The 15768-nt window shown below is 39.1% G+C and overlaps 1 protein-coding gene and 1 long non-coding RNA gene across 6 annotated transcripts in view; one reads left to right on the top strand and one right to left on the bottom strand.

Annotated features, from left to right (window-relative positions):
* LOC104913050 overlaps positions 1-9494 on the top strand; it is a 119727-nt gene extending 110233 nt beyond the window's left edge. The window contains exons 4-6 of one of the 3 annotated variants that reach the window (XR_002119390.2): positions 6073-6136; positions 8204-8328; positions 8586-9494. This is a non-coding gene — a long non-coding RNA (uncharacterized LOC104913050). Of the gene's footprint in view, positions 1-6069; positions 6137-8203 lie in introns of all 3 variants that reach the window. The other 2 variants (XR_002119391.2, XR_795089.3) reach the window with 2 other exon arrangements.
* Positions 9495-10195: 701 nt separating this feature from the next.
* The window catches only part of CDH13 (cadherin 13), a 431656-nt gene continuing 426083 nt past the window's right edge, over positions 10196-15768 (bottom strand). For all 3 annotated transcript variants that reach the window (XM_010718092.3, XM_010718093.3, XM_019619816.2), the window contains one exon: positions 10196-15768. Coding sequence is in view for 1 of the 3 variants with exons in the window: in XM_010718093.3 (XP_010716395.1) it covers positions 15761-15768 (8 nt within the window). In the remaining 2 variants the exon portion in view is untranslated.

The following is a 15768-nucleotide window of genomic DNA, read 5'->3' as shown; positions in this document are numbered from 1 at the left end:
AAAAAACCCAACCATTAAGATATTATACTTTTCTCTTTCTTAAGAGATCTCTTCTCACAGTGATAGGTATCTTAGAAAAGAAATTGATGTATCTTCCTTTCTTCTTTGCGTGTTCTTGGTATCACAAGCTGTGCACAGCATGCTTTCAATTAATTTAAACTAACTTTCCATCTGCTCCAGCAAATGTAGGATTTGAGTGAAAGACAGTATGATGGAGTGCCATGGAATGCGCTAATAGCAAACGCTAATGTGAAAGCCAGTCTTCTGTGGAAAATGTAAAATCCATAGTGCACTCCTTCTAGTCCATATTAAAGGCTCACTTTTGAGAAAAATGTTTATTGTTTTCAATATTTGCCTAATCAAGATGGGAAACGAAAGCTTCCACAAAGGAGATGGAGTTTTTACATTTTACAGAGCGTAGCAATTTGAAGAACGGGATGTATCAGATCGATTCCTTTTTAATTGCCACTTTCATCAAGCTTTGTTATGAGATTATTTCATTATGTTTCTACACTTAAAGCAAAAGAATACAAATGCTGAATATGATTAGAACTTGGAAAGCTTTGTTATCAATTCAATCAGAGTACTGTGTATTTTGTGAATATTCTAATTTTCCCCAACAAATTAAAGTTTCAACAAAGGTATTTAAATTAGAAAAGCCAAAGCTGCAGCAAAACAGCTACAGTGTCTACATTCAAGTAATGACACAAGCTGAATTATAGTAACAAAACCTTTTTGCTGCTTAATGTATGTACTTTGCAGCCATTACTATAGTCCTTTATTTTTGTTTTTTCTGGGGGGGTTTCCTTTTAGTATAAGCTTGAAATGTCAATTCTGGCACCTGCCTTTCAAGCAACAACTATTTAAAATTGTGTGGTAATTAAATTCTACCTGCAGCCCAAATTCATTCCCTGTGGAACCCCTGAGGATCAGGTTATGGCCTTTTTCCCAATTTAAATTAGTGTGTGAATTTGCAGAGTAGAATTATGCTGGATCCTGGTTCCTCCTCCCAGTATTTCTCACTTTAAGTGCTGTTCTCAACCCTGGTTTGACAACTTCGACTGATCAAATAACTGCAAATCAAAACTCCAGACTTGGTGAGACACACAGGAAACAGCAAGGAGGAGATGATAAGCCTGTTCCTGGTAGTTATTATCTCAAACTGAGTATCACTTGCACTTAAAAGTGGAGCTCCATAGAGGATAATTCTACATAGTTTTGTGCAGATCCACAGAAACCAATCACATTTTCTCAGCAATTAAGTGCCTGAGTTCAAACTTCTGTTGAAGACTGACCTGCTTCTCAGTGGCTGCAGCCTGTAGTTACCACCGCTTTCTAGGTTTAAATTCTTCAGGCATAGATGGTTTTCCTTAGACCTGCGTGGAAGGCCTTCATCCTTCAGCTGCAGTGTCCTCAGACCCTACCCATGGATTAAGCAGCATACAAGATACCCAGTAGCTGAAGGAAAGGGTCCCTTCAAAGTAAGAAATTAAACTCTTTATTTCTTTTCTTGGGAGACTATTGCCCCTAACACCTCTTGTTTGTCACCTCACAGCAGTGTGTCCTCATCGGCCACTTCTGGGAATTCTGGGGGGGATGTAACTTGCCAGAGTTGTTCATTTCTTCAGGAAAGAGTTGAAGATTTCATAGGGAGAAGTGATGCAGGAGTAGGAGATGTTTAATTTCCTTTAGTTCCTTTCTAGTTTGCCACAAGCAGACCCAAAGAGAAGTACGTTTCTCAGATAGCTACCTTTGTACATTGATACACATCAGAAATAGCAGCTGCTGTGAAGATGGAAGGGTATGAGACATGGAAAGTTCTTAAGGTTTCTATCTGACCAGCTGAGACAGGTGAGGAATTAAAGATATACCTTGGAACATGCAGGAAAATCATTTTTCACTGATCTTCAGCAGAGATCTTAGTTTCCAAAAGCTTCTCCGTTTCCCAGTTACATCATACAGACTAATAAAAAGTATTACTTCTCCCTACAGACCTTTCCTATCTTCTGTTCTGCAGAGCATGTCTGTACCTACAGCAGATACTGTCCTGAGAATTCATATGCACAGCCTGAAACCTTTAAGCAGTGGTTGGACAAGCTGAGGCGTGACAAAATATGTCAGTAAATTGGCACAATTCTGTTCAGAAAGGCATTTTTAGAGGGCTCTGACTGCTGTCAGTCGTGCTCCTTCTTCAGGTAGAATGTGATGGTGTATAATATTTAGCCACCATTAGGTGTTTTTTCCATTTGGGACTGTTTCATGCACAAGTCAACCATTTAATCAGTCTCCTTCATTGTTAGATTAAAAGTGGAGTGACTGCAAGGAAATGAGGGGAAAAGAGAAAATGAGATGTACTGTTAGAAAATTCCACCTAGAAGTGAGAGATTAAACTATTTGAAATGAAAACAATAGTAAATGAATTTGGGGATGTTTTACTTTATGCTTAAATTAAATCATTGGCTGAAAAATAATAACTTGGTCCTTCAAAGTTATAACCTGGAAATGGGATGGAGACAAAAGTTAAAAGATGAATAATAGAAGAAAGAGATCAAGCGTGCAGCAGGGCAGGGATGATAATGGTTATTTAAGGCAGAAAAAAATGACAATGAATGGTAATTAGCAGTAATGAAAACACATTTTCCCTTCATAAATTGGGTGTTGGTGTCAGTATGGCTTGTCTGAATGCACATTCAGGGGAGAACGTGGCTTTAAAGTGGTAACAAGAGAGCAGGAAAGAATTAGCTGAGCATCACTTATATGAGTGCGTGTATATAAATGCATGGTGTGTGTATCTTCTTCCTAGCTATTATCTGAGCAACTTGTATAAATGTAAAAATATTTTCAGAACCGGATTCTGTAGAGCATACAAGAGACAATAATGCAGTTATCAAGTATTTAATATTAGTTAGTCAGTCTCTCACCTCACCATCCTTAGCGTGAGTTAATTTTGTGTCCCATTCCTGAGGGATGTGAAGGGTGGGATTCAAGACCCAGTAGAGCTGTCTGTGACCAGAAGGGCACGTACGTCTTAAAGCTTCTGGATTCAATTCCAGAGCTAAATTTGTCTAGTGTAATCATAAAATGAAAATGCTCCAGCCTACCCGTCACAGTGGTTAAACATGCAGGAGTAAGTCCATGGTTAATATATATCAATCGTTAACCGTTAATCAGAGACCATTTAGATCAGGCTGGAGGAATTCAAAGTATAAATGAGCTCTGAAAACACCGGATAAGTTTGGGTGACAAAGCTGTCAAGCGAGCAGGAGGAAAAAACTGAGCTGTAGCTAGATAAGGCTTGCACTAGTGACAGACCCATGGGCTGTAATGAATGAACAAGTCTTGCTGATTGATTTACTCAGATGTTGATAAACAGCTCGCTATCCAGACAGGTCCACCATCTCAGAACACCGCTGGTCTCCCGAGAGTCATTCACTGACAGGCAGCAGGATGGGGAGGCACTGGGTTTCCTTCTGCTCAGGAGCGCCTTTCTTTTTTGGAGGCTGCACATCATTCCTAGGCTGCTGACTGAATACAGATGTGGTTTAATTTTATAGTAGGCTGTTGGTAATACATATTTCTTTATAACGTGGGGATTGATTTAAAACATATAACGCTTTCTGAATGACTTCCAGACGTGAAGTTTTAGCTTTCCGGTCTGAAAATATTGACTATAATTATTGAATGTTTAAGGTGCTCCACTGTTAGCAGAAATGTATTTTGAGTTCTATTTACCATTGCCTTTGCTGAGCTGAATTTTGTTACACTTTCTCTCTTTCTTTCCTACATGATTAAAATACCTTAGAGGTAATTATTAAAATTAAGCACCTGGCTAATATGAAGTATGTCATCTGAATTCAGTCAAGTAAGCCATAGTTGCAGCAAGTATCTTTTTTTTTTTAGAATACTTTTTAAACAGCGTTTTTAAAATATATATTTCTGTTATTACTCTCATTTTGTTCTGCTTTGTAAAGACTGATTTTTAAATCAGTAAGCAGGCTTTCAATGCTCATGGTAGGTCTTAGATAAGGTGCAAAAACAATGCTGAAATATGCAGTGATAATTGAGTGTCAATTTAAGAACATGTTCCCTGTTGAACAGGTGCCTGTAGTTTCCTGTGAACTTGAGGTTATTGTTAATACACCGTTAACAGGATCCCAGGAGTTTCCATGCAGTTAATTTCACACTTGGACATTGCAATATTTGCAACAGTTCCCAATGTTTCGAAATGTCCAGGAGACTTTGGCAGGGACAGCCAAGCAAAATGCTAATAAGGAAAACAGAAAGAAGTCAGAGCCAGCTCTCGACTGTTGCCAGACTCCATCAGCACTACACAATGTTGACAAGAAAAAAAGAATTCTTTCATCTCCTGCAGCCATAAACCAAGGGGGATTTTATTTATTTATTAACAGAGAAATAACAGAATGAAATAGAAGGGAGGGCTTGAAAGGAGCCCATTGTGTTAGGCCAGTGACATCTCTCTCAAGTGAATGAGGATCCATGAACGAGGCTTGTTTCTTAACACAGCTCTGTAACGCAGTGATCCAGCAGTCAGAGCTGTGTTTGTCATCCTGCAGGGTAATTTACAGTTCTGCAGACTGGGAGGAAAATACAAGCAAATGAAAACTGATCAGATTAATAGTCTTACGCTGTGGTATAAATGCAGGAGTTGTATCAGTGACACATAATGTGTAAACCAGTAGTCAGCCAACTGGGTTACCAAGATCTTAGGTCAGTCAGATAACAAGAATGCATTAGACACATGTTTTACTTCAGCTTGGAGCAGTAAAGTTGTGTTACGTAATGAATGACTGACTCCAAAGGGCAGAAATCAGAGTAGGCTGGCCTATGAAGTTCCCATTGACAAGACCCAGATCTCTGGGCAAATGGTCATGGTTAACAGACAGCATCATCAAACTTTATTTTGGCTTTCAATCCAAAGATCATCCTCGATTTTTATATGAATAAGCGTTTTTAGTGCATCTCTTGAAGAGGACCCTCTGCTTCTTAATCTCTTGTGATGCTGTTGCATCAAAAGTGAGTGTCAAGTCTTGACTCAGGTCATTTCCTTCTTCTAAAAAGGTCGAGTTAAAAAGAAGTAAAATTTAAAAAACAAAAATGTTATCATGCTTCTTGAACAGTGTTTCCTTAGAGATTTGGCATCTTTTCTTCTCTGTTATGAGAAGGGTAACAAGATACATTTCATAGAAGTCTGGAGTATAACTGCTAAATGTCTTCTGACTTGCAAGAAATTGGACAGCTCGTAAAAACAGTTGTTGAATCAACAGCCTTTGGTAAGAGCCAACTAAGTGGGATCTCCCATAGGAAAATGTACTGCATGACTGGGGAACTGAACATCCTGAGAATTCTCTGTTAAGCTTTCTGGTCTTTTGGGTGTTTTAAACTTCTTTGCTTAAATGAAAGATGCAAAGAGCCAAGGGTGGGGTCTCCAGAAACCAAATGACAACAAAATTCGTTAGGGGAATAAATAATGTCTAAATTTAGTGCTGCTATTTCCTTTTAGAGAGTGTTTTTCCAGATTTTGTGGAGACCCATATTAGAGAATGTTTTTTCCAAATTTCCAGATTCCAAACAAATAAACGAAATAGTGCCCTCAGCAAAGCCTCAGTGTAGCAGGGACTTCCATCCGTTGGGCTAATGAAGGTGACACATATAGGTTTGTGCTACCTACTGTCCCCACTTCCATCTCTTTAATTGATTTTTGAGCCACCCCAATTCCCATATTAATTAGTCTGTAGTAGGTTTAATTGCATTCTAGTACATTCTTTCCCAACGAACTGAACTCTTTAATGAGTATTCGCTTCTTGATAACAGATTTAAAAAATAGACTATTCTTTTGTGGGAGAGGGCAATGAAGCTCCTCCCCTTAGCATATATATTTGTATATGAGAATATATAATATATATGTGAGTGTTTATAAATATATGCATGGACATTTTTAATAGTTTGATTTGGGCACTAGCTAGTCCTTTTATGTATTTCTCCTTGTTATAAGTGAGTTGTATGACATTTAATGTACATACTGCCTTTCTCTCCCTTATTCCATCTAAGCAGGGCAAAGACAATGAGGAGATGGAGCAACAAGAGGACTTCTTTTTAAATCTGTTGTGTGAAGAAAGTAAGTCTTGCATTGTGCCCAGTCAACCCCAGAAGACAGAGCTAAAAACAGCACACATTTTCATTAGCTTCATGTACTCAGTGCTCATTTGCTGAACAAAACAGTACACAGTCCCAAGGAACAGAAAATGAGAGTGCAAGAAAGCACTGCAGCCCCCAGGTTGTGTAAATGATGACAGCAGCTACAGTTAGAAGTAAGTTTGTCATGGCCCTGTGCTGACTGGCTGAGGCTTTGGTTCCTGCTTTGGAGGCTTCAGCTTCCAGCCTGTGCCTGTGTGAGGTTCTGGCACGAGGTGCCTCTGCAGCCTGGCTCTCAGGGCTCCCAGCGTGGTTTTCAGCAAAGCCCTCTGACTAATTCTGTATTTCTACCCTTATATTCGCTGTCTCTACCACCAAAACAGAGTGAGAAGAGGGTGCTTTGTGCTCCGATAGAGGTAAAAATGCAAGAGAATGCAGCATGATGGATATACACGTAGGTCCAAATCCTGCAGTCAGGTCTGCCAGTGCGGTGGTGAGCAGCTGCACTGAGCCTTTGGCAGCACTGAGCATGTAGGACTTTTGTTCAGCTCAAAGAAAAGATTACTCTCTAGAGCTGTTATTGTTTCAGCTTCTTTATGCAGGATCCAAAAGCAAGCCATATTCAAATTAATGTTTTTTACCATTAGTAGAAATGGCAAAACTTGCTAGGCACTGTGGCTAGGCTTTCCAGCACTGGTCTAGTTCTTACACAATGGAGCTAATAGCTAAAGCTTGAACACATGGGTTTTATCAAAGCAGGAAGTTTAAATCTTTCCTTTAGACATACAGTCTAGTAACGAGGGTTATTCTAATTACTGTGATATATTGTTTCTACTTCGCTTTACTGGTGAACTCTGTCATGTTTGCTATCGTCCTTTTATGAAATAAGTATCTCCGATCTCATTTTTTTTCTTTTTGGCAATCCAATATACAAAAGACCGAATGTCTGTTAATTGGGGCACCTGTTTCTCTCTAGAGGTATTACTGATTTTGCTCAATATGAAAAATGATGACAATTAACTTAACTTGGTGATGCAGGAAGCATTTCAGTGTATATTAGAGCACGATGACTTTTAAAGAAGGAAAAGCCCATTGTTATATAATTATTTGAACTGTTAACGGGGGGAAAAAAATTCAGCTCTTAGTCTTCTAGATACTAGGGATGGCAATGGAGGACGTGGTTCAAATCCCACGAAAACTGTCTCCCTCTGTATCAGCCAATAACACATCCTATAACCCCAAGGCAGGTTATAATCCTTGTTTTATGGCTACTTGGAAGGTATCTTAAAGCACTGTTGTTTTACTGCAACTGATGAAATAGCACAAAAAATGAGCCACAGCTGATGTTATGTTTCATTTATTTATTTGTATACAAAGAAGCAGTGTGATTTGTTGCCATTTCCAAGTGCCTCATTATCTTGCTACTGTCCCTAGCAGATCAATTACAGCAGGAGTGGAGCTGACGAGATAACTAGAGTGGAAAAATTACCCCCATATAAAATTTGTTCCCAGGTGTTTGCTGGCATGAAGCAAGATAAGTAATGTAAGGGACAGTGGCCAAATTTATAAAGGAGAACTTTTAAAAACCTGTTAGTGACGTGAAGATGTAGTCCATTCCGTAAGCATTGTCTGCTATGGTTCAGTGTCCTTCTATTGAAAATCTATCTTCAGTTTGGAAAGACAATGACAAATTTTAGAAATAAATAAATATACACCCCAAGAAAAGCTGTTACGAACATCCCTTATCCCAAGCCAATTACTTCAGCATTGTAACTTATTTCAGAACACTTTGAAAACAGCTCTTTAAATGTAAGACTCCAGGGTATAGTATTTCATTCTGAATTTTCAGCATGCCTGCAGTAAACAAGCACTGTAAATACTTTTGCTTTTCTTGTTTTGGACAGTTAGTCATAAAAAGTACATCCAGCCACAGCAGTGATGGTGAGCATCCCGCAATTGCGTAAGAAAACGTTCAGTTAGACAAAATAAGTAGTAACATAATGTTGAAGTGTACAGGACTGCAGTAACTTACATGCTGCTGTAACTGCAGGGGCAGTGAAGGTCACCGTGCACTGGGAGGTGGATGAGTGGAGTCCGGCCAGAGGCGTGGCAGCAGAGGACGAGCATCCCGGTAGTTTTACAGCAGGAGCAATGACCCTTGCTTTGTTTCTGCAGGTAAGAAGGTTGTACTGAAACCAGAAGGGACTGTTCTGATTTACTATTGCAGGAGAAAAATGGAACTGTATTGAACTGTGCAAAGTTACTGAGTAACAGTAAGACTGCAATCCAGAATGTGCGGTGTTAGATGAGGCAGAAGGTTGAAAGGGCAATGGAAAACTTCTACTCGACTCAAAAACCTTCAGCGTTTTCTCTCTCTTAACAATTCCTTGCTTATGATTTAACTTTGTTCTATTTCAAATGCCACTTTTAAGGTACAAGGCACAGCATTAGTTTAGGACAATGATCTCAACTGACATCAAAGGAGGTGATGCTCTTCTGCGGTGGCTTTCAGGTAATGACCTTTTGCTCAGTTAAACCACAAGTGTCAAATATGCTTCTTCATCCTTTACTTATTACGAACCACATAAAAGACCACCTCTGGATTCAGTGTCTGATAAATCATAGGCCATTGGCAAAAAATACAGAGCAGGAATCCATGGAGGTGGGGCTCAGGGAAAGCAAGCTGCAGTGGTTTGTACTCAAATATTTCCTTCTTGTGCTGCCCTCACTCCTACAGCTTCCTCTGTTCTCAGATGCAGTAAAAAGCCTTTTCAGGGATATTCTATCTTTATGTCTCTGTCACTTTAGATAACTTCCTAGAAGATCTAAGGAAAAAAACCCAAACCACCAACTCAAGGAATGTCAGAAATTTGATGCTGGTTTTGTGCTAGAAAAAGAATTTCCAGACAAAGACACAATAATGTCGTAGTGCTATGGTGACTATTCTCTGCAAGATTTTAATTCTACCCAGCTTTCTGTTAGTTATTCTGGTCTGGGTTCTGGCTGCTATTTATTATTTCACCTGCTGGGCCCTTTGCCAATATCTAGGATCAATTGACAGCACGGGAAAGCACACAGAGCACCCCACTTCCTTCCTCATAGATTATGAGAGCTCAGGCAAAAATGAAAATAGTTTCTTACAAACCTTAAGTCCTGCTACTAGGAATGCAGCACCCTGAAGATACAAACCTTGCAGATGAGCAGCGCAAACTGTTGAGCAGCTTGGTCTGGAGGAGAGTGTGTTTGAAGGACACGAGGGCACTAAATTGTGGACTGAGATTTTATGAGTCGAGGCAACAAGCAGACGACGTATCTGTGTAGCTCTGCTACCACAGCACTTAGGCACAGTGGTTGAGCACATCAGACATGGCCACAGACTATGGCAGTACTCACTGTTAAAAGCCATCCTGTAATCAGCCGTGCCAGCAGTGAGTGCTGCACGATGACAGCAGTGCAGTCCTGTAGCTTCCTAAGGTGGGTCACAATGATTGACGTTTGTTCAGCCTGTTTCGGTTACAATGTGCATTTTTCTGTGGATGTCTCTTCTACGTAAGCTGAAATGATGATGGTAGGTGGGGAAGGTAACCGGGTGAAGCAGAAAGGAAGTGCAACAAAAATCCATTAAAGCTTCTGTGCACAGTCCAGCCTGGGGATGTCTGACCCAGGTCGGCTCAGTGCAACTCCTATTACAAAGAGTGGCAAAGCATAGCATTACCTTTAGCTGAATAGATACTGAATAATCTACTGCTACTTTCCTGTGTGGTCAAATATTATTTACCTCTCTGACCTCCAGTTTGTCACTCTATAAATGTGGCATGATGATGAAGGCTACAATTCATCTCTGTTGCTTAGAGCAGTGTGGGAATTTTTTTGTACTTAGCTCTGGCTATTCCAGCCCTTGACAGTCTCAGGGTCATTCTGTAGTCCTCTGTTCTTGCTCTGTATTACATCAGGAAGGTCTATGCCCAGACAAAAGGTAAAAGCCCATACATCCTTTATTTGAGCATTTCACAAATAAATTACAAGTTTCTTTGCAACCACGTCATAAATCAAAACGTTTATTTACACCTCAGAAACAGCAAGCAATTCAGCAACTAGGGCCCAAAGAAACAACTGGAAAAGTAGCTGAAATAAGTATCTTTGAAAATCAAACAAAAATATTTTTCTCCTTGTTTGAGCTTAAAAAAAAAAAAACATAAAAAATTTCTTGGTGATACATTGGAGATTGTTATGGGGCAGATTGTTATGATTTCTGTCTGAAATGGCAGTAACAATGCAGCTTGTTTGTACTGAATTCACCATCAGAGTTCACCAGACATGCTCTCATTCTACAGTCCTGAACAGGATGTGCATGCATGTACATACACGTCTGTCTTTACATTCATTTTAGCCCCAAATCATCAAATACAGTCACTTATTGATGCAGAGAAGGAGTACAATGTTCAAATGTTGAATGAAACTTTCCTGAATAGCTGTCCCATTGAAAACAGAGTGATGCAGTTATTCTGACTATAAATCCTCCCATTTTCACTACTGATGACCAACTTATACACAGACAACTAAAAATGAGTCAGTAAACAATTATAAATATCTTCAAATGATATAAATTTTATTAAGCGAGGACAACTAAAGGTTAGCATAAGTACAACATGGGAGTTGGAATAAGCCTGGATTTCAGTGTGGGGTTTTTTTGGTTGTGGGTTATTTTTTTTTCCTTTAAAAATGAAACTGGTTTAGCATACATCACCCAAGCTGTTCCTTAACTTGTGTTCATTCATGATTCATGGGATTAAACTGCTTATTTCAAGTCCCCATGTTGTATTAGTCTCCATCTGCATATATTATATATATATATTTATATATGTATGTGTATATCTCTATATATCTACATATATACACACACATAGCAATTGTGCAACTAACAACTTTCCACCAAGAGTGGATGAATATATCCATTCCATTCGGACAAATACAAACCAACTAGCATATCCTGATGTGAAAACAGTGTGGTCAATGGTTGTATGCTTGACAAAGTAAAACAGTCAGCTATACCTGCTTTAAATAGAATAGCTGTTGCAACTACTGCTGAAATACTTTGTATGTTAACTCTATATATTGTAGGTCATAGAATTGATAAAAAATATTATTATTTTAGTTATTTATCTTTTTGGCACCATTGGACAGTGTATCTCTCAGAAACTGAGTCTCTGAAGATGTATTAAAGGAAAGATAGGATCAGAGTTTTGTCCTAGGCTTGATGTTCTCAAGATGATGTGACTATTTAATATCATTTATCTTGTGGTTTTTATTTTAATTAAATGAATCATTATTAAATCCATTCAAAAAGAAACTTGGCCTTTAGATAACTAGTGACAAAAAATTACTTGTGTACAAAATTCTCTGTGCTGGAAGCAGCTGAGACAAAGATTGGCAGTTCTTTCAGTGTCTCAACAAGGAGCCTCACAAAGGAAAGACCAACGATGCAAGAGTTGTTACTATAACTCCAAATGCTCGCTCTGTTATAGTGAGCACTTAAGCTAGGTCCCTATGATGTAATTTGAAGCCCATGATTTAATAAATGAGGTTTGTATTGCAGGGATCCCTAACTTAAATGACTACATGAGAGACTGGGACAAATTATTTGACTACAGGCCACAGCCGTTTCAAATAGAGGTTAAATCAAATCAGGTTGGGTTCCCTGGGGACCCATTAAAGTCATCAGTGAAGGAAGTGAGTGCTCTGTGGGAAGCATCTAGGCTGTAGGCTTCTTTGTATGTCACAAAAGAAAACATTCAATTATATATAAGCAGTCAATGATACTGTGACAAATATTGCTGCTTTACTGTTTGCAGAACATCAGTAAAACCACAATGTGGGGAGGTCTAAATGAACATTTTTGTTTGTGTCACTAACTGATGCGCAAACAACTCTAGTAACGGAGTTGCTCTTTGATTTACACCAGTGTCAAGTGGGATGGGAACAGGGCTCAGGAAGCTTAATAGTCAGTGTTCCGCTCACAGCTAATTTTCCTTGCCAACCAGTGGGAAATTCAGCTGGTTTTCCTTAGATTTAATCTTCAGTCCTGCAGTTACTGAACAAAATGTACATTCATAAATGCACGTAGGCATATTGCAAGCACACGCATGAGGTGTACAGAGTTCAGTTAGCAAGTGCACCACAGAGGAGACCTTTACCTTGCTAATATACTCTGACTGATTAACGTTATACCCAATTTGTGTTTTAACAGCAGATACTTTTATAAGTGAAATGACTTTTGCACAAGACGTTTTATGCGTGTTTCAAAAGGAAAATCAAGTTCACTGCCTTTCTGACTCCAGTCAGCACTGAAAGTCTGCAAACGTACAAAAACTGCAGTAAACGTTGTAGTGACCAAGCAGGTAAGGTAGGAATAAGTGCTGTATTACAAACCCAGCAAACATGGCTGAACGAGTGCTAAACAAAACAAAACAAAAAAACAAACTAATTTTGCAACTTCTTTTGTGTTTCTTTCATAGTGTTGTGAGAAAGTAATACATTATTTGTTCTCTTTTGTTACAGGAAATGAGAATCATTTTTTTAAGCCTGACCCCACGATCTTTTTCGGGTAAGAAAACTCAAATTCTAATGTGGTTCCTCATTTGTATATTGCCACAGAAAGTGACACGATTGCTTATTAAAAAGGGTTGGTTCTCAGGTACAGGTTTCAGGTTTTTCAGAGGAAACATTAACATGGCAGCTTCATCTTCTTTGTGTGCTTAGGTAGTCCAGTAATTAGCTCAGTCAGAAGCCTAGAGATGCACTGTAAAGGCTGGGAGGCTTTAGTTTGTCTGGAGAAATAGTGGTATTGGTGAGTGAAGGCTTTGATGCATCTCGATTCAGAGCTTCAGCCATTGTACTGACTTTTCTATGTGTCAAAAGGTTGCAGTATTATCCGAGAAGAAAGATCTCTTGTCCTCGGGCACAGATTGGTAGTAAAAGTCTTCCCATTGTTAGTGCAGTTCCAGGCAGAAGAAATTTTTCTTTGTTCTTGGTTTTGGATGCCCTTGGAATGATTCACCAAATACTGTGTGAACCTTGGTTTAAATTAGAAAAGGGTATCTTTATCTGGTACTTGGGATGACACTAATGTCAATGGGTGTCTTTCCAGAGGTGGGTTTTGCTGGAAAGGAAGAGGAAGAAAGCAAGTAGAAAAAGAGCATTTGCAGGGGGAGAATATTATAATCTCTTTTATTCAAGATAGAGGTTTTGTAGATTAAAGCAGAGGGTGCAGTTCATCTTTGGGTTCATTTGGATTCATTCATTAAACATGTATCCTGAAAATCCAGTGGTGTTATGAATTCGTTGGTTTTTCCTTTTGAAAACTTTGCATAAAAATTTTATTTTTAAAAAGCTGTGATTGCTGATGACAAAGCAGCAGCCCGTGGTTACTATGAGGTAAGGGCAACGAAAGCAAACTAGAAGCACGCCCGTGTTCGTGTCTGAGGTCAGGCACTTCTTGTTGGAATGCCTGTGGCTGCCTCTCTGCCTGCTCCTGGAGCCCTTGCTCGGTAGAAGCTCCCACTCACCTTACAGCACTGCTTTGCTAAGTGAAACGTGCAGAGCTGTTGCTAGAGAAGCAAGGTCAGTGGGAGATTCCACGTGGGCAGGACTGCAGGAGTCACTGGAAGAGAGAATTGGTTCCTGTGTGAAGACAGCTTGTATCTCACCAGGAAATTTACAGCGCTAGGGAAGTTCACAACACAAACTTTTTTCCCTCTGTTGCCGTTGTTATTACTTTTGATTTAAAAAACAAAAACAAACAAAAAATGGTTGTCATATTTGGTACAATACAGGAAGTCAGAGAAAAGCTATTGTACAGCAATTTTTAACCACCAACACACATTTAATATCTAGTGTAGCGTTATGGAAAACTCAATGCATGTTTGGACTTTTTAATGCTTCCAAAAAACTTTACTATTGAAACATATATGTGGTGTGGAAGATATGCTCATAATTTCACTGTAGTAAGGACAACATACAGTATGATTCATAGGTACTGTAAAAATGCTAACTAAAGAATGCAGCTGCAAAGTACTATTGCATAAGGAAGCTTTCTTGTTTAAACTTTAAATAAGCAAGTTTATTAAAATATTCTAAGACACTTACCTTACCCTAGTTACTGGCAAGCTCTAATAAAAGCCACAGTCTGTCACTAGTATACTTTTTTTGTGTTAATTTTATAAAAATTTGGTGTGAGCTTTGATGGATCATTTACAATTTATTAACAAGATGATCATCTTGATACAGTTAAGTTTTTTTTTAAACCTTACATGCTCACAGAATAAAAAAGGATTCATAGTCATATGTAACGAACACCCTTTTTTTCCCCATGTCTGCAAACAAGTGTGGTAAGTTTACACACACAAAGAAATGCTCTTGTTACTCTTAACTGGAAACTGTGTGTACACGTGTATGTATGTATATATATATTCAAAACTATAGATATGTGTGAATACACTTAGATAATAGGGCATCTGTTTTTCTCCTTGCACTGATACGTGTAATGCAGAGGCTGAGAGAGAGGCCAGTGCTTCTGAGAAGCACCTTGATTTTGCTGTTAGAATCAGCTTCTCATATGCAGACAATGCCTACTTTGTCTGCAGAACTGACAAAGGGCTTAAATTTTGTAAACTGCCCCAGCAAATAATTATCTGCAAGAGCATACAGGAAGCCCCTTTAAAATCAGCCCAGCATGTCCCATTGCTGTAGGTGGTGACCATACGGTGCTGGTTGCACTGAGTGCTTCCCCTTGCCTCACAAATCTGGGCTCGTGTACCTTCCTGGCACTGAGATGAAGAGCTGTGCTCCTGCTGAGTCTTAAATTCAGTTTTGGGGCATAAGGTGAGAAGTCTGGATCAGAAGCAAGCCAGGGGGACTTGCATTTCCTGTTTGCTGAACCTGAGGTACAAGAAGTGATGCTGCAGAGCCCTGGGCCTGCCTTTATTTGGTGTCAACAAAGTGGCTTTTTTCAGTGGTATGACTGCAATAGGCTCTCCTTCTGGCCACACTATAAACAGCAAGTACAGTAGGTTTAGCCATGTCAAATAGTTATGATTCATCTGTGGCTGTATTTACTCTGCTTTGTCAGTTGCACGTTCCAGATGAATATTTTATAAAAGCTAAACCAGTCCTATAACTCTTCTCTCCATATAAATATATATATATATACATACACTCATACATATACAAATACTAACCCACAGACAAAATATTTTCTGAACAGTTGAATAGCAACAAGTCAACAGTTAGAAAAAATGGAGTCAATCTGTTTTCTCCTCCCCAAAGGTCAAGTTTAGATGTCATGGTCTTTTAACATTCAGTGAAAATTCGCATAAACCTTGCATCTTGCAAGAGGAATCCATTAATAAATGGAAGTTAGGGCAGAGGCTGTCAAACACCAATGTATAGTCGGACAGATTAAGTGAGGTTGCAAATTAAACTGAATCTGGAGCAACTGAGGCCTAGTAGTGAAGAACAGTAACTGTAAACTGCAGTCTTCAGATCTGACGTTTTCTTTTTTCTCGTTGCCATGGCAACTCGGTAGGACAGCTTCAAATGTCAGGAGTTCTTACAGAC

The sequence above is a fragment of the Meleagris gallopavo genome, chromosome 13, assembly GCF_000146605.3.
Source record: "Meleagris gallopavo isolate NT-WF06-2002-E0010 breed Aviagen turkey brand Nicholas breeding stock chromosome 13, Turkey_5.1, whole genome shotgun sequence".
Lineage (NCBI taxonomy): Eukaryota > Metazoa > Chordata > Aves > Galliformes > Phasianidae > Meleagris > Meleagris gallopavo.
Note: the sequence above shows the minus strand (reverse complement) of the source record. Positions and strands in the feature narration are given on the sequence as shown.